Below are 24,584 nucleotides of genomic sequence, written 5' to 3' on the forward strand. Positions count from 1 at the left end.
TTTATCTTGGTCATTTCTTTTCTCATGTCCTGTTAAATGTATCATTACTGTTTCCTACATAACAACCAGCTTTTCAATTTGTTTTAATAATTTCTCACACTTAAAAGTTGACATTTCAATACCCTCTACAAAAGTTTTATGGTTTTGCTCATTTATCTTATAAAATAAACTATAGTTGAAATGGGATTACTCACCATAGAAAAGCCCCTTTTCTTTTCCCAGAGGTAGCTCTCAACAAAATTGAGGCAGACAAAACTGACTAATCTTGCATCTAGTTGTGACTTCATCCTTCTTTTTATGAAAGAACTAATGTTCTTCTCTCTTCAGTCTTACTTACAAGAACACAGGAAAGAAAAGAAGAGAGAGAAAGATAGGGTGGGACTTACTTAGATTCAGAAAACAGGAGCAATGAGAAGTAATGAGAACTGTAAGAGCTACATTTGGGAATAGAAACAAGGAGTTCTCCATGAGGAAAATACGTAGCACATTCCCGTTCCTCTGTATTGTGAGATTCCTCTTCAAATATCCTCTTGTTGGTAGACAGTAAATGTATTAGCAGAATAATAAAGAACAAGAAGTGTTTTGGGAAACAACACAGTCAAATAGGAATGCATTTTAGATCACAACTTGCTTAAGTTAACCACAAAAAAAGTGTAGTTACATCAGTATAGAAATAAAAAAATAAAGTGACTTAGAAAAAGAAAAATTGGAAGCAAGTATGCTTCCGGAAACTCATTACAGAAAAATATATTTTAAAGACAATTTTAAACGCTGAAGGTATACTGAGATAAAGTTCTAGATTTCTGACATTAACATCTATTTGGCAAAATGGCTTGGATCCCAGGGATGTGTACAAAACATCAGCTGAGCTAGCTTCACCTCACCAGAAGCAAGTGCAGTGCAGCTCTCAGTATGGGCAAGGACCTCTGCACATGGGTCCCACCTGAACTTGCAAGCATCTGGCATCACTTCTTCAGCTAAACTCAAAACAAAACACTTTGCACAAAAACTGACCACAGTAAGGTTGGTGAAAAGATATTACCTGCCACTCAATGCTACAAAAAAAAAATACTAATATTACTAATACTAATATTACACAAACCGTAAATAGTCATGTTTTAAGAAATGATTCTTACTTTATATGCCTACAGAAAAATCAAATCTACTGTGGATTCACAGATCAATAAACAAGATAAACTGATCTCTGCAAAAAGATAGTTCATTATAGGAAGGAAGGGTTAAAGAAGATAACCAGCAGTAAATTGAAAATAATAATTGTTCCTGTAGGCAACTTTTAAATGCACAAAAAACTAGAAGGCCGTAACTTTTCATTCTGATAACAGCTCGGAGATTTTGGTCTACTGCACACAAGCTCTAACATAGTCCCCAACAGGAAGTTTAACAAGATGATATACAAAGAGAAAAGAAAACTGGAGGAGTAAATATAATATGCCCTGATTAAACAGGGAAGGAAGCCTATCTCAACTGGAAAGAAACAAAATACAAGAGATTACAAAATTTACAAGCTTGTTCATTCCATGAGAAAAGCTTGGGAGTGGACTACTCAGGGAAAATAAACAGTGCTGAATGAGAGCTAAAAGAAGCTCAAAAGGAAATTTACAAACTCCAGAGAAGCAGAAAGAAATGAACATTAAGGTATTTTCTGGTATGAGATTACCTTAAACTACAGACATTATGCAGAGAAAACTTTGAGAAAGGTGATATAACTAATCACACAAATAAGCTTATTATTTGGCCTGTCAAAGCAGTGAAAACATTACCATTTCGTAAGTAAAGAAAGAGTCAAATTAAGCAGACTCTAAAACAGTAGTAAGAAATTCTAAATTATATAATAGCTGTGTCCTTTTTATGATATGTTTTCTAAATATCTGGCAACAAAATTAAGTGTCTAGATGAACTCTGTAAAACAAGCATTTTAAGTTATGAGCTATATTAAGTTTCATGTTTTTTGTTTAACTCAAATGAAGCAAGAATGAGACAAAGGAATCAGCCTTTTTTCTAATAAAGTAGCCACGTGGCAAATGGATGCTGGGGCAAATTAGCCTAAATAAAAAAAGAAGTGAAAGAAGAATCAGCAGTGTATCTGTTAATTATCTGGGCAACTACTTTCCTCAGGATGTAAACCAGCTCTCTTCTGCAAAGGAAAAGAAAAATTTCTCCCAAATGAAAACTCAGGCTCACAAACAGATCATGTGCCCCACTTGGAAGACTGAGACTACTTCTGAAGATGATAGAATCAAAGTCCAGCCCCAGGAATCAGTATAGACTCCAAAGTTAATTCTCAAGATAGCTATACTGGTCTAAAAGCTAAAATTGGTTTCATTAGATACTAAAACCACAACCAATGAAGATTCACCATCTTCTAAATACATCAAGTTTAAAACAGATTCTAAATGCACATGGTCAGCAGTTAACTCACACCTAAGTTTTCTTGGGCACATGCACATGTTTAAAAATCTTTCCATGAAGTATCTCCCATTTAAACAACTCCATCTTTCTTTAAAAGTGGTCATATTTTTGGTTTTTTTTGTTAAAAAAAAAAAGCATTTCTAAAACAAGCTATTAATAAACTAATTTAATAAAATCTCACAAAATTCTGTATATGAAGTAAAGTGGGTAACATTCTTTAAAAACTATCATTTCTAAATATATTTACTTGTATAGCATGTTTGCTCTAAGTATGCTTCTAAGACTTTAGTTGCTGTCAGACTAATTAGCAACAATAGCTAATTAATTAGCTTATTAAACTGTAAAAAGTTAGCAGACAAGTTCAAATATGACGTATTCTTCTAGAAAGCTTCTATCAAGAGAAATGATATGATTTGCAATAAAACCAAAAGGGAATAAATTTTTTTAGTCTCCTCATTTTCCATATGCATAAGGTCAAAGTGAATGACAAGATTTACTGATTTAAATATATATATAAATATATATAGTCTTAACATATATAACCAGTGTGGGTCTCGGCATGAGCAAAGGCGCAGCTGTCTTTAGTAACCAGCTCCTTAGAGAAAGTGGATATAAAAGATTACTGTCGTTTTAAGGAAAAAAGATAAAAGTTGATGGAAAGAGTATCAAAATGAGAACAGGAAAACATAAATAAGAAAGTTACCCTCAAAATTACAATGAATATAATTGAATTTCAGCTGTCTTTGAAAAATAAAATTTCAGAAAGGCTCTTGATAACTATTGAAAAGAATCAAAGAATGTACCTTCTTTTAAAAGAACTGGCTTGATTTTTCTCAAAGAAACCAAATTTTTACCATATTGTAAAAGGTCTTGATTAGCTTTCAAAAATGTTTAAAAAAAAAAAAAGGGCTCTCTTATTTCATTTTTAAAAAGGGTAAATTAGGAAATAAGGAGGACTAGAATAGAAAGATAGAAGAGCAGAAGGGAAGAAGTGTCTGATTCAATCTCTCTACTGACCTCTCGAGAGAAATCAGACTGAAGAGAAGAAAGCACCATTAATATCTTCACCGGCTGAGGTGTCACAGCAGAAGCAGGACTAGTCAGTTTTTATCGACTTGGGGGGTATGAGAAAATACCCAGTAGTGCTGAGGGAATAAGCAAGAGGAAACAGATCATATTTCAATAACAAATGCCACTTAATTTATACATACACAGTACTTCTCTAACCCTTTTGTGCAAAAGGTGTGGATGGATCTAACATTGCTGTGTGTGAATGCACGAGAAAAATATTAAGGCCAAAGTGATGAATTACATACCAGGCAAAGAATGAATGAAGGCCCAGACATCGTCGACTGTCCAAATAGATGGCTCTGTTTGTGCAACTGGTAGCAAGTCAGTGTTCTCAGGCATTTTCCGAATTCTCACATCCCGAAGCTCACGTTCTCTTTCCCGCTCACTCTGCCTGCGCAGACGAGTTGTCATAGCAGATGGCACAGAATCTTCATGAGAAGCCAAGTCTTCTTCTGCAGATGGATAAGTAATTGGAAGCTGGAAAATGTAGTACAAGCAAAATACAGCATTGCACTTTCCTTGCATTTCTGAAAAGGGTACTTTACACTGAAGCAAGGTTTGTACAGACCTGCCTAAGGATATGTTCTCTTGCTGCCCCATCAGGGCCACTTGGACGACGGCCACGATGCCCAAGACTTTGATTATCAGGCTTACGATTCCAACGACTAAGTGCAAATTTTTTAGAACAGCTAACATTGTACCTAAAGAAATTCAAGTAAGAAAAAATATTTAATGATATATGGGACAATCCATTTAGTATTTAATTGTGACTTTAAAGTGCAACTGTGACTCAGTAAGTACCATAATACATCATTAATGAATAAGACCTTATAAACTATATAATTTAATGGATTTACTTATGCTAAAGGTCAAAAAACGAGCTCTGTGTATATCATAATATACCTCTTAATATACCACTGGACTTCTATAACAAGGTATTGTATTTTTTTCTGATTACAGCATGACAATGGGAAACTTCCTGCAAAATACAGAGAATAACCAATTTTAATAGCAGCAAAAAAAAGGGGAAGTTTCCAAAAGAAAAAGAACTTTTGTAGTATCTATGTAGATGTTTATTCAAACTGATTTTTCTAAGTAATATCTTCCAAAGACACTAATTTTTAAAAGTTTAGTATACTAGGGAGAGAATCTCAGCCAGCTAATAAAAGATTTTTCAAATATTACTAAAATCAAAGAATGAAAATGTAGAAATTTTAAAGTTACACAAGGAATTCATTACTCTCACTATTCAGAAAATTTAAAAGTACATAACCCTTTAATGAAAGACTTTATTTTACCAAAATAGACTGCCTAATATTTTTGAACATAGACCTTTGTAAGACATGATGACAGCTCGAAAGAATCCTAGGCCTTTTAATAGATTCTAAAGCCCTACAACAAGGACTGGCAAACTTTTTATACGAAGGACCAGATGGTAAATATTTTAAGTTTAATGAACCATCCAAGTTTCTGTCACAACTACCCACCTCTGCCATTGCAGTGTGAAAGCAGCTACTGAAAATAGTGGGCTGGACGCAGTGGCTCACACCTGTAATCCCAGCACTTTGGGAGGCCAAGATGGATGGATTACTTGAGCTCTGGAGTTCAAGACCAGTAAATGGCAAGACCAGTTCAAGGCCAACATGGTGAAAACCCATCTCTACCAAAAATACAAGAACTAGCCAGGTGTGCTGGCACACACCTGTAGTCTCTGCTACTTGAGAAGCTGAGGCAGGAGGATGGCTTGAGCCCCGGAGGCTGAGGTTGCAGTGAGCTGTGATACGGCCACTGCACTACAGCACAGGTAACAGAGCTAGACCCTGTCTCAAAACAATAAAAATAAATTTAAAAAATTAAAAATAAATAGAAAATATTGAATGAGCATGGTTGTGCTCTAGTAAAACTTTTAGTAACAGTAAAATTTAAATTTTGCACAATTTTCATGTATCACAAAATATTATTTTGACTTTTTTCCCAACAGACTAAAAATTTCAAAATCATCCTTAGCTCATGAGCCCATACAAAAAAATCAACCACGGGAAAGACTTGGCCTGGGTGAGTCTGCCAACCTTTCCCTAGAAAGAGTGAGAAGAAATGATCTAAGAAACAAATTTCTGAAAAGCTATGCAAAGGTTAAGAAAGATAGATGCAGTTTCATTTTTACATATATGAAACTGCCTTGGTAACTTCTTATTTTCAAGAATCTGTTTCATAGAGATGGGGGTCTCACTATGTTGCCCAGGTTGGTTTCAAACTCCTGGGCTTAAGCAATCTTCCCACCTCAGCCCCTCAAAGTGCTGAAATTACAGGTGTATGCAACATCTACCCCTCAAAATTCTTTTGCTCCAAGAAAGTTGCAAGAATAAATCCCAATTAATTTTGCTACTGGTGACTATCCTAGGACCCATATGCTGACACCAAAACAAATCCTCCTCATCAACATTTTATAAAGATATCAAGAGGTGGAAATAAAAAGTACTATGAGAGGCCAGGCGTGGTGGCTCATGCCTGTAATCCCAGCACTTTAGGAGGCCAAGGCAGGCGGATCACAAGGTCAGGAGTTCAAGACCAGCCTGGTCAACATGGTGAAACCTCATCTCTACCAAAAATACAAAAATTAGCTGCACATGGTGGCGTGTGCCTGTAATCCCAGCTACTCTGGAGGCTGAGTCAGAACTGCTTGAACCGGGAGCCGGGAGGCAGACATTGCAGTGAGCCGAGATCGCGCCACTACACTCCAGCCTGGGCTACAGAGTGAGATTCTATCCCATCTCAAAAAAAAAAAAAAAAAAAGGTACTATGAGAATGAATATACTATTTTTCCCATAAAAATACAAGTATATTGATAGCTAATTCATTTTACCCTAAAACAATTCAAGAAGATCCTGCTGTGTTCATAATGTGCTCATCTGTGGGCGCTCAGTGATGTAGGTTTCTGATTTCCATTTATATGAACTTTTTTTTTTTTTGAGACGGAGTTTCCCTCTTGTTGCCCAGGCTGGAGTGCAATGGCGCGATCTCGGCTCACCGCAACCTCCGCCTCCTGGGTTCAGGTAATTCTCCTGCCTCAGCCTCCCGAGTAGCTGGGATTACAGGCACGCGCCACCATGCCCAGCTAATTTTTGGTATTTTCAGTAGAGACAGGGTTTCACCATGTTGACCAGGATGGTCTTGATCTCTTGACCTCGTGATCCACCCGCCTCGGCCTCCCAAAGTGCTGGGATTACAGGCGTGAGCCACCACGCCCGGCCCCATTTATGTGAACTTTATCCGTTAAGAATAGAAAAGGCCGGGTGTGGTGGTTCACGCCTGCAATCCCAGCACTTTGGGAGGCCGAGGTGGGCAGATCACCTGAGGTTGGGAGTTCAAGACCAGCCTAACCAACATGGAGAAACCCCATCTCTAGTAAAAAAAATACAAAATTTAGCCAGGTGTGGTGGTGGATGCCTGTAATCCCAGCTACTCAGGAGGCTGAGACAGGAGAATCACTTGAACCCGGGAGGCGGAGGTTGCGGTGAGCCGAGATTGTGTCATTACACTCCAGCCTGGGCAACAAGAGCGAAACTCCATCTCAAAAAAAAAAAGGAATAGAAAAAAGAGGCTAGCTTTATACCTGATATCTTGTCCCTAAATATTTAGCTTTCCAAGACAGCCAGGCAGACATGGAAATGCCAATGGATCTTCCCTGACCTAATCTACCCTCTCTCATCCACATTTCCCCGTTAGGTCCCCTACCTTGCTAAGGAGGTTCACCAAAAGGAATACTAATGTCACAACTCAGCAGTCATCTCTGAGAGAGACTGACGGCAGCATTAAACATCCTCAAATATTTTTAAATAGTCAAGAAGTTAAAAATATTCTGAAAGGCAGTCCTTTCTCCAAGTTTTTATTTAATCACTTAGAATCAGAGAACCATTGTTCTTTTTTTGTGGTGTATGCAAACTAGAAAATTCAAGTTAAAACTTGAGTTACATAATTTGATTACTGGTTTACCAGTAACATCAAAGCATATTTGAAAAACAGATTAACAACTGAAACAATGAACCCAGTTTTGGAGGAAAACACTTCTACTATTTAACTCTTAGCATATTTTGGAAATATCCCATACAAAATAAAATGTTCAAGTCAGAAATTCCCTAGATGTATAAAATTAAGATATTAATTTTTTTTCATGAGGTTATTTTTTATGGATGCATAATAGATGTACATAGTTTTAGGGTATGTGTGATAATGTCATACAATCTGTAATGATCAAATCAGTGTACTTGGGAAATCCACACCTTAAATATTGTCTTTTCCTCATGTTAGAACCATTCCAATTCTTCTCGTCTACCTATTTTGAAATATAGTACAAGCTATAGTCATCCTATTGAAGATCTTAAATCCTTTGAGAGAATAATCACCCTTCTGAACGGAGAACCAATTTCAAAATAGTGTGCATACACTTCAACTTCAGTGCCAAGTATCGGTATTACTAGGATTTATTATCAGAATTAGGGTGGGGTTCTTTTTAAATGTAAACCAAACTTGGGAATTATACAATTAATGAAGAGACTAAACATTTATTTTGTTATTAATACTATTTATCAGCCAGGCGTGGTGGCTCACACCTCTAATCCCCTGAGGCGGGCGGATCACCTGAGGTCAGGAGTTCGAGACCAGCCTGGCCAACATGGTGAAACCCCGTCTCTACTAAAAATAGAAAAATTAGCCAGGCGTGGTGGCAAGGTGCCTGTAATCCCAGCTACTCAGGAGGCCGAGGCAGGAGAATCTCTTGAACCCGAATGGCGGAGGTTGCAGTGAGCCGAGATTGCACTATTGCACTCCAGCCTGGGCGACAGAGTGAGACTGTATAAAAAAAAAACAAAACTATGACTATTGAAAATACTAATTCAGAAAAGACAAGTACTTTCTGACCATGTTAACAGTACGGGGAATTTATACTATGGCTGTCCCCTTAGAAACCTAAAATAAATAGGATGTGATTCAAACAAATGAAAACATTTTAAAACAACACAAAGTAAATCTAGGTATTTCAATAATGATAAAATGGCTGATAAAACACATACTGTTTTTGATACTTTAAGGACTAGTGTTGCATAACATTCTGATCATTTCCTTGGAGGGATTCTCCTAAATATATTCTTACCACCAGGAGATTACTACTTTAATATCAGATCATACTGTACAATTAAATGTTATGAATATGTAACTTTCACAAAGCAAAATCTAATAACTAAGTACAAGGTGTCTCCAGATACTGCCTGTTTGTATTATTCTTCTACATTACAATATCTAGGTTTCTTCTATAATAATACATACTAAAATATCTAGAGTTATCCTTGGTAAGCTATTCAAGGGTTTTTGGGTTTTGTTCCAATAGTTATTTATCTGTCCTTTAGGAAATTCAAGAGCACAGAAATACCTTTTGGCACATGACATCGTGCAGAATCGTTTTGACCTCAAAAATTCATTAGCATATCCCATTTTTCCACAGAATTCACACTTGAGCAACTCACTGTCCATTTCTTCTAATGTCTCTAAAAAAGAAGGAAACAAAGGAAAAAAAGGTTCCAAGAATTTAATTACGCAAGTTTTCTTTTAGTCTGTACCTTGGTTGGATACTGCTAGCAAACCAATGGATCTTTAACTTTTCAATCCACAGTCACCCTGACAAAAGCCTTCAAAAAACAACCACTGCTACTAATTCCCTCTTGCTTCTGCATAAAAATTATAAGGAATTTCTTTCTACATAAATAAGCATAACATTTTAAAAGGTTTATCTTGCTTACAATCCATCTAAAATGTACAAAAAAACTTTATAAACACTGGGAGAGAAATGAAGATCAATAATACAGGCACTACCTTCCAGGAGGAACACTTTCAAAAAGCTGAGTGTGGGATATGAATGTTGATAAACTGCACTGTGGAGACACATAGCACAGAACCCTTAATTCTGACTGGAGCGATGGCTTCAAAAAGGTGAAATTTTGATATGTCTGATTTAAAGGAGCATGTAAGATAATTAGCTCTCTCAAAGACCTGCAGTACATGATAAAATAGATAAAGATGTATGTATCAGGAGGCTGAGGCAGAAGAACTGTTTGAGCCAAAGAATTTGAGACCAGTGTGGGCAGCATAGCAAGATCCCATCTCATTCATCATACATAGATACATACATAAAATTATTTCCAAAGATGCATATATCTAATTATAAAACAGGGTGCTTAATACGATGCTCCCTATTAAGTAAGAATGTCCTTCTTCTACCCTACATATGTAACTACTCTCAGGACTACTTTCATAAGCAAAAGTTATCAATTTACTAGCAATGAGGAAGAAACAATCTCAAAATAAGTAAATTAAAAATTGCCCCTTCCCACCGCCCAGTCAGAAGATCCACCAACGCATTCCTGAGATCTGACAACATAATTCCCAGAAGTACTATTTTTATTTTGTCATGCTTATAATCTGATCTGACCTCGAAAAGCCTGTACAGGAGACAGAACTTCTCACTCAACCACCACTGACAGCCATTAGTTCCAGTCCTGAAAGACTCCATTTCTCAGGTTTATTCCAGAACAGGATATGCGAAAAGCTTTGTTTCAAAGATGTTTTGTTAATTAACATAGCAATGTATAACACCTGATAATAGGTTAGAATATGTTATGAAGGAGAAGGAAATGTTTCTGCTGGTGAGAGAGAGGAAATACCAAACAGAAATGGTTTACAATTAACCCAACAAAAATAGAGTATCAGTTTTATTTTTCATAAAGAAGTGAGGGACATTAACAGATTCAACAGTTCTTGTTCTAATGTTCAGTCAGATTTTTAATAAATTTGGTAATATTGCCAAGGTCACGTCACTCTTTCACATTTATGAATTTTAAAACTGCCAAAACAATTTTTTAAACTGTTGATTTAGTAATAAAAATGGATTCTATGGCAGAGACAGCTGGTAATTCTCCAGCATCCACTCTTTGTTTTTCTCCCATAGTAACAAAACCGTATGAACATGGCCACACAGATTAAAAACAAGTTTCTGTCCTAGGTGTGGCTAATTTGTAACCAATGGCATATGAATGTAAATGTTCACAAATTCCAGATGGTGCCCTTTCCCCCATCTCATTGGTTAGAATGTGATCATGAAGATTAGCCACCTTGGAAATAAAAGCAACATTCTACGGAGGCAGAGACGTAAGACCCTGGAGCTTGAGTGCCCAGTACTAAGGAACTACCACATGAAGCCCTCAACTGCTGACCTTTGGGGGTTATGTCAAAGAAAATTAAACTCCTATCTTCTTTAATCAAATATTATTCTGGATCTCTACTGGAGTGGCCACACCTACTTCCTAACTAATGTAGAGCCCCCATTTTCTGGCATGAGAAGTGACTTTTTGCTTCCCCCAAAGACCTGAAATCACATGAGGACAGCAGCAAAGAGACGCAATGCGATGGAAACCATGATAAGTGTGATGATATACCAAGAAAGACAATGAGCTACTTTGATGAATCACCATCTACTGGTTGGAAACTCTCATTATGGAACCAGTCTAAACAGACCCACAGTTTATCCTTTATATGCTTACCATGAGGTTTTAAGGTTGAAACTATATATACTACTAAAACCAAAGCCACTAAATAAGTGACCTCACCATTTCACACTGTAGTACTTCCTATAAACACTGACGTACATAGTAATAGGAACATGAAAATTATAAAAATACCTTGGGAAATTAAATTAGAAGTATTTAAAATGTTAGCACGTTTTATATAAATATTTCTCGCCTATGAAATATGTTATCTCTGCATCTTCCTTTTCTTACTCTGGTATCACATCCTGCTGAACTACCCCTTTACCTTGAGAACATCAGTCCTTTCCTTCCTCTTGCCACCATGACTACAGGTGTCAATCACATGCAAAACTTATACATACATCCTATAAATGGCCATCAAAGTTTCCGAAAACACTTTTATTCATATCACCTGCCTAAAAATCTTCAGTAACTATCCACCCAACAAGGTAACTTCTAACTTGCTTGTCTAATATCCAAGGTTCTCCATAAACTGACTATGCCAGTCATACCTCCCACTCCTCCTCTAATTCAGCCCTCTACTCTTCACTGTCCTCTCTCAAAGTTACCTAGCGCTTACACATTCTTCGTGCATTTACTCTTAGTGTTCTAATCTGAAATGTTGTTACTGTTTATCTTATATCTATGCATTAAATCCATGGCCCAGCTCAAACTTTATTTTTATAGGAAACCCACCAAAGTGGGAATAATCTTAGCCAGTTTTAAAGTTCTAAATTCTTACTGTTTATATAATTCAGTGAAAAGATACCACCAGTAGCTCCTTCATTACCTTTCGGTGTGGAGACTCCCTAGATCCCTAGTTCCAAACTATATTAAAAGCTCCTGGAGGGAAAGGGGATTGTATTTTACTTCTTTATGTATGTAAAGAATATATCCATATATACATATATCTCTCATGTTCTAGAATAGTCTAATATATACATGTCCATTAAATTATAAGCTGAGGATCATACTACATGTAGTAAAGTTTCCTAAGCAAATTTCCATGTTCTTCCTATTGTGTACACAGGGGTCACCATAAATAATTTTTAGCCTAGAACTTTCATTTATACACATATTGTTGATACAAGCCAATTCTTTATTACTTTTTGTATCAAGTGAGAAATGTTCTCAGATAAAATAGTATGTGTAATTAAAACACGGTATTTGGCCAGGCGTGGTGGCTCAGGTCTGTAATCTTGGCACTTTGGGAAGCCAAGGCAGGTGGATCACAAAGTCAGGAGATCGAGACCATCCTGGCCAACATGGTGAAACCCTGTCTCTACTAAAAATACAAAAATTAGCTGGGCATAGCGGTGGGTGCCTGTAATCCCAGCTACTCAGGAGGCTGAGGGAGGAGAATCACTTGAACCCAGGAGGTGGAGGTTGCAGTGAGCTGAGATTGCGCCATTGCACTCCAGCCTCAGAGACAAAGGGAGACTCCTTCTCAAAATAAAAAAAATAAATAAAATAAATAAATAAGGCAGTATTTGATAATTAAATGAAATTAAATTCACAGAAACAAAAGGCACAATACAGACCTTATTTGGATCCTCTTAATTTTGATCGTGGCTCTTCAGGTGATAGGTTCAGTTTAATGTAACAGCATTTAGAATAGTGAAGGCTCTACGGTATTGAATTAACATTTGTGTCTAAGCAATTATCCTCAGTGTATTAGTATATTTCATTATATACTTATTTGGATCCTGATTTAACTAAATAACTATAAAAGGACTTAAAAAAATTAGGGAAATATGAATATGGGTCAGGTATTATATAACACCAACGAGTTATTATTTTGTAATGTGTGATATGGCATTACAGTTATATAAGTAAATGTGTATTATTTTGAGAGATACACACTGATGCACGTACCAGCAACTATGATTTTCTTTAAAACAGGGAGGAAGGGAGGGAGGTGGGGAGGGAGGCAGGTAGGGTAGAAGGTGTCGGGGGAGGTAGGAATAGAGGGAGGGAAACGAAATGAATGATGAAGCTAATGTGGCAAAATAATGTTGAATTTGGGTGATAATGTTAGTCTGGGTGATTGAGGATTTATTATACAGTTCTTTCTAGTGAATGTTTGAAATTTTTCACGGTTAACATCCTTTCAAGTGAAAACAAATCAAACTGAACCCCAAATAAGTAGGAAAAATCAAATTTTAAACTGGTATACTCTTTGCTGTTCAAGTAACAAGTAAAATGGTGATTAATATGTTGCAGTAGTTTATAAAGAGCTAACAATGCCAGAGGTGGCATCCTTTTAAGTTAGAAAAACTGTGGGCAAAGACAGTATCTAGTTTGCTTACCAGCATGCTATTTTGCTTAATTTAGCAAAGTAAAAGCACACAGTATCGGCTCAATAAATATTTGTAAAATGAATACATTAATTTTAATGAAATATACTAATACGCTGAGGATAATTGCTTAGACACAAGCGTTGATTCTATAGAGCCTTCACTATTCTAAATGCTATTACATTAAACTGAACTCTATCACCTGAAGAGCTACGATCAAAATTAAGAGGAACTGTCTCACAAAGATGTTCCCATAGAACATGGCAATTCAGAATCTCACCCCATAAAACAGTAAAAACTTTGCTGCTTTTAAACAGCAAATTGAAAAAATAAATAAATAAATAGCAAATTGAAGGTATGAAATATCACTTTCATGTTTATTTTTGTTTGCTTTCCTTCAGTCACTTTTGTATACCACTTTGACTTCATTTATTTTATTCTTTTTTTTTTTTTTGAGATGGAGTCTTGCTCTGTCACCCAGGCTGGAGTGCAATGGTGTGATCTCAGCTCACTGCAACCTCCACCTATGGGGTTCGAGCAATCCTCCTGCCTCAACCTCCCAAGTAGCTGGGACTACAGGCGCACATCACCGTACCCAGCTAATTTTGTTTTATTTTTAGTAGACACAGGGTTTCACCATGTGGTCAGGCTGGTCTCAAACTCGTGACCTCAAGTAATCTGACTGCCTTGGCCTCCCAAAGTGTTAGGATTACAGGCGTGAGCCACTGCACCTGGCCTTATTTTATTCTTTATTAGAATGAAGTCTATAAAAAAGGAGTTTTCTTGTTGAACAAATGTCATCACCCCTTGAATGAAGAGTATATAATTAATTATAATATCCACCTGATGTCAAACATCTGAATGCAGAAAGGCTAAAACAAAACAACCCAGAAGCTCTAAAACTTTAAGCAAACACAGTAAAATACTCATTTGTGACTTAAGTCTGCTTTAAGAAAAGAAAGAAAACTGATTGTTTTGATACTAAAATTCTGAACTGCATTCTCTCACATATGATGGAACTTTTCCCACCCACACTCCTTCAGAAGTCAAACTGACACTGAACAAATCAGCACTAATCTTGCTGTTTTAGTTACGTGACCACTCGGAGTCTGATTAGCTTTCCCATTATTTTAGTCAGACGGTGCATTATATGAGAATAAAAGCTGAATACTTCCAGTAAAAATCTGTACAGAATAAAAATCTACATCCTTTTTCAAGCAGTAAAAGTCAAAGTTAAATAACCAGTATCTTAAGTGAAACTCACAAACCTTCAGCCATCATGTCTTCCATCTCTGTGTCAGAGGAATTATCTGCGTGTTTTGTATTATTCTGTAGCTCTGGTTGAACACACACTGAATTTATCACCTGATTGTCCAAAAGAGGCCGTTTTTTCACAGGTTGTTCTATTAGCAAAGACGAACGACTCACCTTTAAAAAGAAGAAATAATAAAATGAAACAATCTCTGAAAAGACATTCAGAAATAACTTGGTTTAAAAAACTCTTGAAATGAAACCAATTTGTGATAATTTACTAGTTCAACTAATCAGATCCATTTATTAGGTGCTTTATTCCTTGAGAATAGGTTAGGTGGTCTGGACATGAATAGTTTATTTCTGGTCGCCAGCAGTACAGCTGCTTCGAAGACTCTGTCAAATGAAACCTAGTGTCTGACTTTAGGCAAGTAGTTTTGGGGGAAAAGTCTTAAAATTCAGCAACTCCTTATCTTCAGAATTAATACTAATCATCCAGTAATCCTGCACTATGTATATTTTGGTAGCTCAGTCCAACACTGAAAAACAAAAGCAATAACTATCAGTATATTTAGGAGTTTTTTTTTTTTTTTTTTTTTTAACTTTTACAATCTGAAAAACAAAAATCAATGGCTCTCACTAGTGATAAGAGATAATAACAGCTATGGCTATGAAATGCCAGGTACTATACAGAATAATTTAGGCATATTTAGTTCTCTCAACAACCCTAGGAGCAAAGCATCAGCAAAATAAACATCAGAAAGTCTGAATGACCTGACAAAGGTTACACAGCCAGTATGGAGTAGACAGGGAAAAAAGACTGTCCCTCCATCCACTATATGAGAATTGCTATAGGAAATCCAAGTTTGACACACACACACACACACACACACACACACACACACACACACACACACAGGAAACTGAACACAAAGGCAACTGATTGGGTAGCTGTCTAACACAATGCAAGACTTTCACCCATGAATCTGAAAATTCAGATGACTCAAAGGCCTTCCAAAAAATTTTTCATATTTTTATATCTGCTTATCTTTGATCTATTTTCTAAGGAAAAAATGTTTATCTCCAGATATTTGCATACAAATTATGTACAGCTTAGCCTCAAGTTGTAAGACCTGCAGTGATAAAGCACCTTCATTTTGAGCTGAACATTTTACAGCATTTTAAAAATGATTGAAGGTTGAAATTTAGGAATAATGAGAAAATATATTTGCTAATTACAAACCATCAATTGGGTAACTTCAGATGATCTAAAATAATACACTTTATGGCCAGGGGCAGTCCCAGCATTCTGGGAGGCTGAGGCGGAAGATCACTTGAGGCCAGGAGTTTGAGACCAGCCTGGCCAACATGGTGAAACCCCTTCTGTACTAAAATACAAAAACTGGCCAGGTGTGGTGGTAATGCCTGTAGGTCCCAGCTACTGAGGTAGCTAAGGCGTAACAATCACTTGAACCCACAAGGCAGGGATTGTAGTGTCACTGCACTCCAGCCTGGGTGACAGAGTGAGACTCTGTCTCAAAAATATACATACATACATAAACACATACATATAAACATACATACATAAAATAAAAGAAGTAGCCGCAGTGGTAGCAGCAGCAGCAGCAGTAGTAGTACACTTCAGCTGTCATTTTAGTCCCCTTAAAAAGAAAAAATAGGCCGAGCACTATAGCTCATGCTTGTAATTCCAGCACTTTGGGAGGCTGAGGCAGGTGGATTACTTGAGCCCAGGAGTTCAAAACCAGCCTGGGCAACATAGCAAGACCTTGTCTCTACAAAAAAATACAAAAATTAGTGGGGCATGGTGGCACACGCCTATAGTCCCAGCTACTCAGGTGGCTGAGGTGGGAGAATCAATTGAGACCCGGGGTAAAGGCAACAGTGAGCCATGATCGCACCACTGCACTCTAGCCTGGGCAACAGAACAAGATCCTGTCTTAAAAAAAAAAAAAAGAAAGAAAAAATACAAAAGTTCATTTCACTGGATAAACTTCCAACTACCTTTCTCTAAAAATTATAAAAATATCCTCCGAAGCTTGGCGTTTGGTCAGTGGGGACCCACGCGGGTACAACATGCGTATCGAGAAGTGTTACTTCTGTTCCGGGCCCATCTACCCTGGGCACGGGATGATGTTCGTACGCAACCATTGCAAGGTGTTCAGATTTTGTAAATCTAAATGTCATAAAAACTTTAAAAAGAAGCGCAATCCTCGCAAACTTAGGTGGACCAAAGCATTCCAGAAAGCAGCTGGTAAAGAGCTTATAGTGGATAATTCATTTGAATTTGAAAAGCGTAGAAATGAACCTATCAGATACCAGCGAGAGCTATGGAATAAAACTATTGATGCAATGAAGAGAGTTGAAGAGATCAAACAGAAACGCCAAGCTAAATTTATAATGAACGGACTGAAGAAAAATAAAGAGCTACGGAAAGTTCAGGATATCAAAGAAGTCAAGCAAAACATCCATCTTATCCGAGCCCCTCTTGCAGGCAAAGGGAAGCATTTGGAAGAGAAAATGGTACAGCAGTTGCAAAAGGATGTGGATATGGAAGATGCTTCTTAAAAATCTCTGTAACCATTTCTTTTATGTGCATTTGAAAATGGCCTTTGGACACTTGGAACTGCTAAATTATTAGTTTATTTTTTACATAAGGTCACTTAAACGAAAAGTGATTAAAATATATCTTTTCTACATTGCCATCTATAAAACACCAGATATTACTGATGTTACATTGCATCTCAGTGTTAAATCTTCACCGACAGATGTACTTATGCAAATCATGAAAATTCTGCTTATAACTGTAGAAGTGAACTGTGGATGTAAAATGCTGATTCCATTTGGATAATGGCACAGGGCAGCCTTTGTATAGTAAGTAATGGCAAAAATTCATGGTTAGTGATGTATAAAATAAAGTATTCTTTGCAGTAAAATACTCCCTTTATTAATGTTATAGAAGAGGGGATATGACAAGGAAATAACAATTTGTTTGACAGTGTCAAATACTATTTTGATTTTAGTATTTCCTGTTTTGGTTTATTTGCATCTCAGAAGAGCATAATGATATTGTTTGATGAAGCCGAATTGTGCTGGACTGTTTTGACCTGGTTTAACCCTTCTCATAGGTAGTTTTGGACGTTGGGGATGAGAACTGAATAATCTTTGCCTGGAGTGACACTACACTCTAGAATTTCCACTTTGGAGAATACTCAGTTCCAACTTGTGATTCCTAGTAGAACAAACTTTATTTTTCTAGCCTACCAATGATTTAGAAGCAGAGGAATCTCAATGCCTTTTAAAAGTTACGTGGTTTTCTTTTAAAAAGCTCCTGTTTTTGGAAAGTAGAATTTATGGGTACAACATCTGTTCATTATTTGCACATAAAATAAAACCATTCAAAAAGTTAAAAAAAAAAAAATTATAAAAATATGTCTTGAAATTTTTTTTCATTTTTTTCCTTAGTTTATACATCTAAACTTAGCTAGCATAAAATTCTAGATATACATTTGGAAATAAAGGAAGTAGAGAGATAAAAGCTAGATTAAAATGAACAACTTTCTTGAAATAAAATTACAAGCTTTTTATTAGAAAACAGTACTATATAATTTTTAAAAGAATGTTATATAAATTATAAATGCACACAGAAATATGCTTGCTACTTACAGGAAATGGCTCCAATCCCTCCTGAATCACAAAACCTTCAATAACATGGGTTAGGATCTGTGGTTTAACAATAGCCTGTGGAGGCTTGTTCTCTATGCTGGGAATGCCACTGTGCATAGATGTACTGTTACTCCTTGTGGTGGCAGCTGGAAGTAGCAATGGAGGTGGTGGAACAGAAACATGGGAGGGATCTGATGGAGATTTAATTACTGAAGCACTGACTGATGCCACAGCAGGTAATTCCACATGCTCTAAAAAAAAAAAAAAACCCAAAAAGTTCATTTAAAAATTTTTTTAGCATTTTGCCCAAGCAATATGAGAGAGAATTCAAGAATAAACAATAACAACAATAGTTAATATCTGATACTTCCAAAAACTGATCTAAGGTAGAAGCTACTATTATTTCCACTTTATAGAAGAGGGTAACTTGCTTGAAGAGGGAACTTATTATTCAAACTTTTGTTTAACAAACTGCCGGGCGAAATGGCTCACACCTGTAATCCTAGCACTTTGGGAGGCTCAGGTCAGTTCAAGACCAGCCTGGGCCAACATGGTGAAACCCCACCTCTACTAAAAAAAAAAAAAAAAAAAAAAAAAAAAAAAAAAAAAATCAGCCTGTCCTTTAGTCCCCCTCAAATATTACAGAGGAGTAATAAGTATGAAGTAAATTATAGGAAGATTCAAAAGTCGACATTGCACTTTGACAATTCAGCCAGAGAGATGTGCTTGACGGGATCTCAGACTACATTCCTGAGGAAAACGTGGAAAGATACTCTTGTGTTCCAATACTTCAGAAATGTTTAAACTTCCTTCAAGTACTATTAGTAATGCTTATTTTGTAATTAAATCACAACCATAATGTAAGTTTACTATTCAATAAAAGTCACATTTTTTTTTTGTAACTCTAATCCTATGACAGATTACCAATAAAGCTTACATTTCTGCCTTTACATCAAAACTCCAGGAAATCTGCAGCAACATAAATTCATTTCAGTGTAAACCACAAAGATTTGATACTATAGTTAAACTTTCTTACATCTCTTGAGATACAATTTTGAATAAAAATGTAGTAATAGGCTGGGCGCGGTGGCTCACATCTATAATCCCAGCACTTTGGGAGGCCAACGCGGGCGAACACCTGAGGTCAGGCGTTTGAGACCCACCTGGCCAACATGGCGAAATCTTGTATCTACTAAAATACAAAAATTAGTACCTGTAAACCAAAAAAAAGAAAAAAAAAACTAGTGCCTGTAATCCCAGCTACTCCGGAGGCTGTGGCAGAAGAATCACTTGAACCCAGGAGGCAGAAGTTGCAGTGAGCCAAGATCATGCCACTGCACTCCAGCCTGGGCAACAGAGCCAGACTCCGTCTCCAGAAAAAAAAAAAAGGCAGCAATATAAAACTCATCTTAAATATTTTACATAAGTTTATTGACTAAATGTTTTTCTACTTTTCAGGGTTGGAAAAATTAAAAGAAAATTAAATTTCCCTTTCTGTGCTCTCTAAAGAGTTGTATTAGTAGTAAGAGAATAGGCCGGGCGCGGTGGCTCAAGCCTGTAATCCCAGCACTTTGGGAGGCCGAGGCGGGTGGATCACGAGGTCGAGAGATCGAGACCATCCTGGTCAACATGGTGAAACCCCGTCTCTATTAATACAAAAAAATTAGCTGGGCACGGTGGCGCGTGCCTGTAATCCCAGCTACTCAGGAGGCTGAGGCAGGAGAATTGCCTGAACCCAGGAGGCGGAGGTTGCGGTGAGTCGAGATCGCGCCATTGCACTCCAGCCTGGGTAACAAGAGCAAGACTCCGTCTCAAAAAAAAAATAAAAATAAAAATAAAAGTAGTAAGAGAATAAAAAGCTTGAGAGAAAAGAAGGGAAGGGATGAAGCGTGCTGAAGAAAGCAGTGGGCAAGGGTCGCCTGGACTGCAGACAGGGTCAGTGTTCCATAACAATTTGTTTCCATGCCTGTTGTAGTCGTCCTTCTTAACTAAAAATGATCATGAGGGCCATGAGATAATCAATAGAACAGAATACATACAACAAAGCCAGAACCAAGATTAGTATTATTCAGATCAGGGGTCAAAAAACTTTCCATAAATGGCCATATAGTTTCTACAATTACTCAACTTTGTGGTTAGGAAAAAGAAGCCATAAATAATATCTAAACAAATGAGTGTGTGTCTATGTTTCACAGAACTTTACTGATTGATTGAGACAGTTTCACGCTTGTTGCCCAGGCTGGAGTGCAATGGCACGATCTCTGCTCACAGCAACCTCTGCCTCCCGGGTTCAAGTGATTCTCTTGCCTCAGCCTCCCTAGTAGCTGGGATTACAGGGATGCACCACCCTGCACAGCCAATTTTTGTATTTTTAGTAGAGACGGGGTTTCTCCATGTTAGTGATGCTGGTCTCGAACTCCTGACCTCAGGTGATCTGCCTGCCTTGGCCTTCCAAAGTGCTGGGATTATAGGCATGAGCCACCACACCCAGCAGAACTTTATGGACAATAAAATTTGAATTTTACATATATTTTCATGACATGAATTATTATTCTTTTGACTGTTTTCATTCAGAAATGTAAAAGCCATCCTTAGCTTGGACCATACAAAAATAAGCAGCAAGCTGTGCATGGAAAGCACCTACAGTACCAGCTAGCTACTCAGGGGGCTGAGGCAGGAGGATTACATGAACCCAGGAGTTAGAGGCTGGCCTGGGTAACAGAGCGAGCCCCTGTCTCTTAAAAAAAAAAAAAAGAAAGAAAGAAATAAGAAAATAAGCAGCTGAAAAGATCTGAACAGTGAGCAGTGTGCCAACTTCTAATCCTAACATTCATAAATCTTAAAAACTAACATGAAATACTTTAGTAAAATATCTAGGATACACAGTAGCTTTGTAAAGAGGCACATACAGGTGATTCATTTGAACTCATAAACACAACTGAAGTGTGAATAAGAATTTGAATGGTTAAGCATAAGAACATTTTTTTAAGAGACAAGAGTGTCGCTCTGCTGTACAGGCCGAACTCAAACTCCAGGGCTCAAGTGATCCTCCTACCTCAGCCTCTCACGAAGCTGGGACTCCAGGCATGCACCAACAAGCCCAGCTAAGACTTTTCTTTAATCCATATCTCTTGTAAGAATTTAGTGAGGGTTAACTTAAGTACCATAAATATTAAAGAACACTTTTAAAAGCATTTACTCAGTCTGAATCAAAACCATTGTGAGGAATATCACATATGGCTTAGAATACTTCACGATTTTTGTAAAGTCTAAATCTTTTGAAAGAATTTTCATTTATTCTAATTTTTAAACTAGAAATAGCCTGATACATAAATGTGAAAGAGCATATGAAACATGTCTGTAAAAACCACTAAAATTAGAAGCCTGAAATGATAGGTTTTCATTTGGATGGTACAGAACAATTTATAAGCTACTGAACTTCCCTGCTATTAAAGAATTTTCCAGGCTGAGCATGGTAGCTCATACCTGTAATCCCACCACTTTGGGAAGCAGAGGCAAGAGGATCACTTGTATCCAGGAGTTTGAGACAAACCTGGGCAACAGAGTGAGACCCTATCTCTACAAAAATAAAAACTCAGCCAAGTGTGCTGGCAGGTTCCTGTAAACCTAGCTATTTGGGTCTTCTTGTGAATCACTCGAGCCCAGGAGACAGGGGCTCCAATGAACTATGATTGTGCCAGGCTATACTCCAGCCTGGATGACAGAGTGAGACCCTGTTTAAAAAAAAAATCTTAAATTCAAACCTGTATTTTGTTACAATTAACTACCATAACAAATTTGTTTAAGATCATGTCTAGTGAAAAAACAGGCTGGGTGCAGTGGTTCACACTTGTAATTCCGACACTCTGCAAGGCCAAGGCAGGAGGATCACTATAGGCCAGCAGTTCAAGACCAGTCTAAGCAACATAGTAAGACCTCGTCTCTACAAAATATTAAAACTTGGCCAGGTATAGTGTATGCACCTGTAGTCTCAGCTACAAAAAGAGGGGAAGGAGGGGAGGGAAAAGAAAATCAACTTTTCCTATTATTAACATTGATCAAATAGAAAAATTCCCACAAAGTTTGGTATTTTCTCACCTAACAAAGGATGTTCAGAAGTCAAATCTTCTCCTCTCCCCACAGTTATAGCTGCTGGAGACAAAGTGGGGGGTGGTGGGGTTCTATCCATCCGGACACATTCATCTGACTCTTCCGGCATTTCTTCTTCACATACATCTTCTACTTGATAAACCTGCAATGACAAACCACACTGCCTTAAAATGTTTCAAAAACCAAATTTAATCACGTGGTGTTAATTTCAGAAAATTAAATTCTGTGTATTAAATTTAAAAACAAAGCAAAATGACTACTCTCACAGACTGAAAGGAAAACTTCAAAATTGCTCAAATGAAGTTTTTCTTATTTCTTGATAATATCTGACTGAAAGCAAACTGTGGATCAGTATCTAGGCCAAAAATCACTACAGTTTCCAAAAAGATGATAGCCAAGTCTAGATATAGTCTTAATTTTGATAATTCAAAAATACAAATAAAATAAAGATTTGGGGAATTCAACTGTTTTTGTTAGCTTCTAATTGTCATAAATTAAAACAAATACTAACATTTTTCACAGGCACACTAAGGAAATTCCCATAATGATACATATTAGGACATGCAGGATTCTATCCCAGACTCTTTCTTATTATTACGTGATTTAAAGATTAAGTTATAAAAAGTAATATCTGAGAATCTACAAAAAACATATGCAATTATATCTCTCCTTTTCTGTTCTACTCAAGAATCTAACCAATCTTTTATAAAGTGATACGTAAACAGAAAATATCTTTCCTTGAAAAACATAGAGACACACACACACACACACACACACACACACAGCCTAAGTTATTTGACACATTATTTTTAAATTTTTTTTATATCGTTCCATACTTACGGGAGAAAATTTTTAAGTCTCTAACTTAACCACCTTGTTAGCCAACTGTAAAGATAATACTTAAGAAGGAAAATGGGGCCAGGAGCAGTGGCTCATGCCTGTAATCCAGCTCCATCATGGCTCACTGCAGCCTTGACCTCCCAGGCTCAGCCTCCCGAGTGGCTGGAACCACAAGTGTTCACCAACACAGCCAGCTAATTTAAAAATGTTTTTTTGCAGAGTTGAGGTCTCAAACTCCTGGGCTCAAGTGATCCTCTTGCCTTGGCCTCTCAAAGTGCTGGGATTACAGGTATGAGCCACTGCACCTAGCCCCATAAATGTTAACTAATAAACAAAAAAACTTTCAACATTCACAAGAAACCTTTCAGTGACATCTAATATTGTATGCAATTTAAATCAAACTATTTTAAAAGTTTGATGTTTCAAAGTATATAAAATTATATATAAAAGTGATCAGGATTTCTGAAACCAGCAAAACCTATGTGCTATAAAAGGAGCAATAAGGTTTCATCTATAAGGATAAAACAGTAAGCTATAAAGAAACAATGAGTGATAGTCAAAAATAAAAAAATCTTTCTAAGGCTCCACTAAGAATAAAACATCTTTTCTTTTGTACAACTTAAAAATGATACTGTTACTGGATGTTTTATCAAATATAATACTATACCAAATATAAAATTCAGAACTGTGATCTGAATCAGCTGCAAAGTAGGCAATATTTTTTAAAGTTATTTGCTCACAACCCTGCATCTGGAAACCAGTTTCACTAAGAGAGACTCCTTGCCTCATGCCTGAATCTCAGAAGTGAAAGCAGTCATTTGTTATTGTTTGGAGCAACAATTATACCTGCTAGATCTGTTCATGACAATAACAGCTTGTTTTAAATGATGATAATGCCCAATATAGGTAAAATAGTTCTAAAAAGTGTCTGGGGGTTAAGAAAAAAATCTTCTGGTCCCCCAGGGTAAGTGCTATCATGGTGAATACTTTAATTTGCCTTAGTGGCAGAGATGTTAATTCAGAGATAATGATACAAGTATGGTTTTATCAACCAGTTCAATTTTATCTATGTAGCGTTCCTTCAGTATAATAGATAGTACTTTTCTTCCAAAGAATGTGATCTTTGCTTAAAATGCTGAAACTCTCTTTAATCCCAAAACAGTAACATATTATTCAAACATCTGCTAGAGTATCTTAAGAAATCAAAGCTTGATCACACATAGAATTCTGATTTTTTAAAAAACAGAAGAGTTTAAAGGATGAAAAGAGCCATTAACACAAATAGCATATTTTGAAATAATCCATCAAATACTGTAAAATATTTTTC

At 36.8% G+C, this 24,584-nt stretch overlaps 2 protein-coding genes across 15 annotated transcripts in view; one reads left to right on the forward strand and one right to left on the reverse strand.

The window, feature by feature from the left end:
* The window catches only part of PHC3 (polyhomeotic homolog 3), a 95,686-nt gene that overhangs the window by 13,146 nt on the left and 57,956 nt on the right, over window positions 1-24,584 (reverse strand). For 10 of the 14 annotated variants that reach the window (XR_010343495.1, XM_064378902.1, XM_064378908.1 and 7 more), the window contains 6 exons: window positions 22,406-22,559; window positions 18,308-18,558; window positions 14,641-14,800; window positions 8,927-9,041; window positions 4,070-4,202; window positions 3,747-3,978 (listed from right to left, as the gene is read on the reverse strand). Coding sequence is in view for 11 of the 14 variants with exons in the window: in XM_064378902.1 (XP_064234972.1) it covers window positions 3,747-3,978; window positions 4,070-4,202; window positions 8,927-9,041; window positions 14,641-14,800; window positions 18,308-18,558; window positions 22,406-22,559 (1,045 nt within the window). In the remaining 3 variants the exon portion in view is untranslated. Of the gene's footprint in view, window positions 1-194; window positions 329-3,447; window positions 3,576-3,746; window positions 3,979-4,069; window positions 4,203-8,926; window positions 9,042-14,640; window positions 14,801-18,307; window positions 18,559-22,405; window positions 22,560-24,584 lie in introns of those variants that run through there. The other 4 variants (XM_064378910.1, XM_064378909.1, XR_010343497.1 and 1 more) reach the window with 3 other exon arrangements.
* Window positions 16,718-17,245, forward strand: LOC105729984 (probable ribosome biogenesis protein RLP24). Its single transcript, XM_064378523.1, has one exon. The coding sequence runs from the start codon at window positions 16,718-16,720 to the stop codon at window positions 17,207-17,209; it is 492 nt and encodes a 163-aa protein (XP_064234593.1). The 3' UTR covers window positions 17,210-17,245.

The sequence above is a fragment of the Aotus nancymaae genome, unplaced genomic scaffold, assembly GCF_030222135.1.
Source record: "Aotus nancymaae isolate 86718 unplaced genomic scaffold, 86718_ANA_hifiasm-v0.15.2.pri h1tg000019l, whole genome shotgun sequence".
NCBI lineage: Eukaryota > Metazoa > Chordata > Mammalia > Primates > Aotidae > Aotus > Aotus nancymaae.

Bases quoted from the DNA above. Each gene is read 5' to 3' on its own strand.
- LOC105729984 (XM_064378523.1), top strand. From the start codon at position 16,718: ATGCGTATCGAGAAGTGTTACTTCTGTTCCGGGCCCATCTACCCTGGG.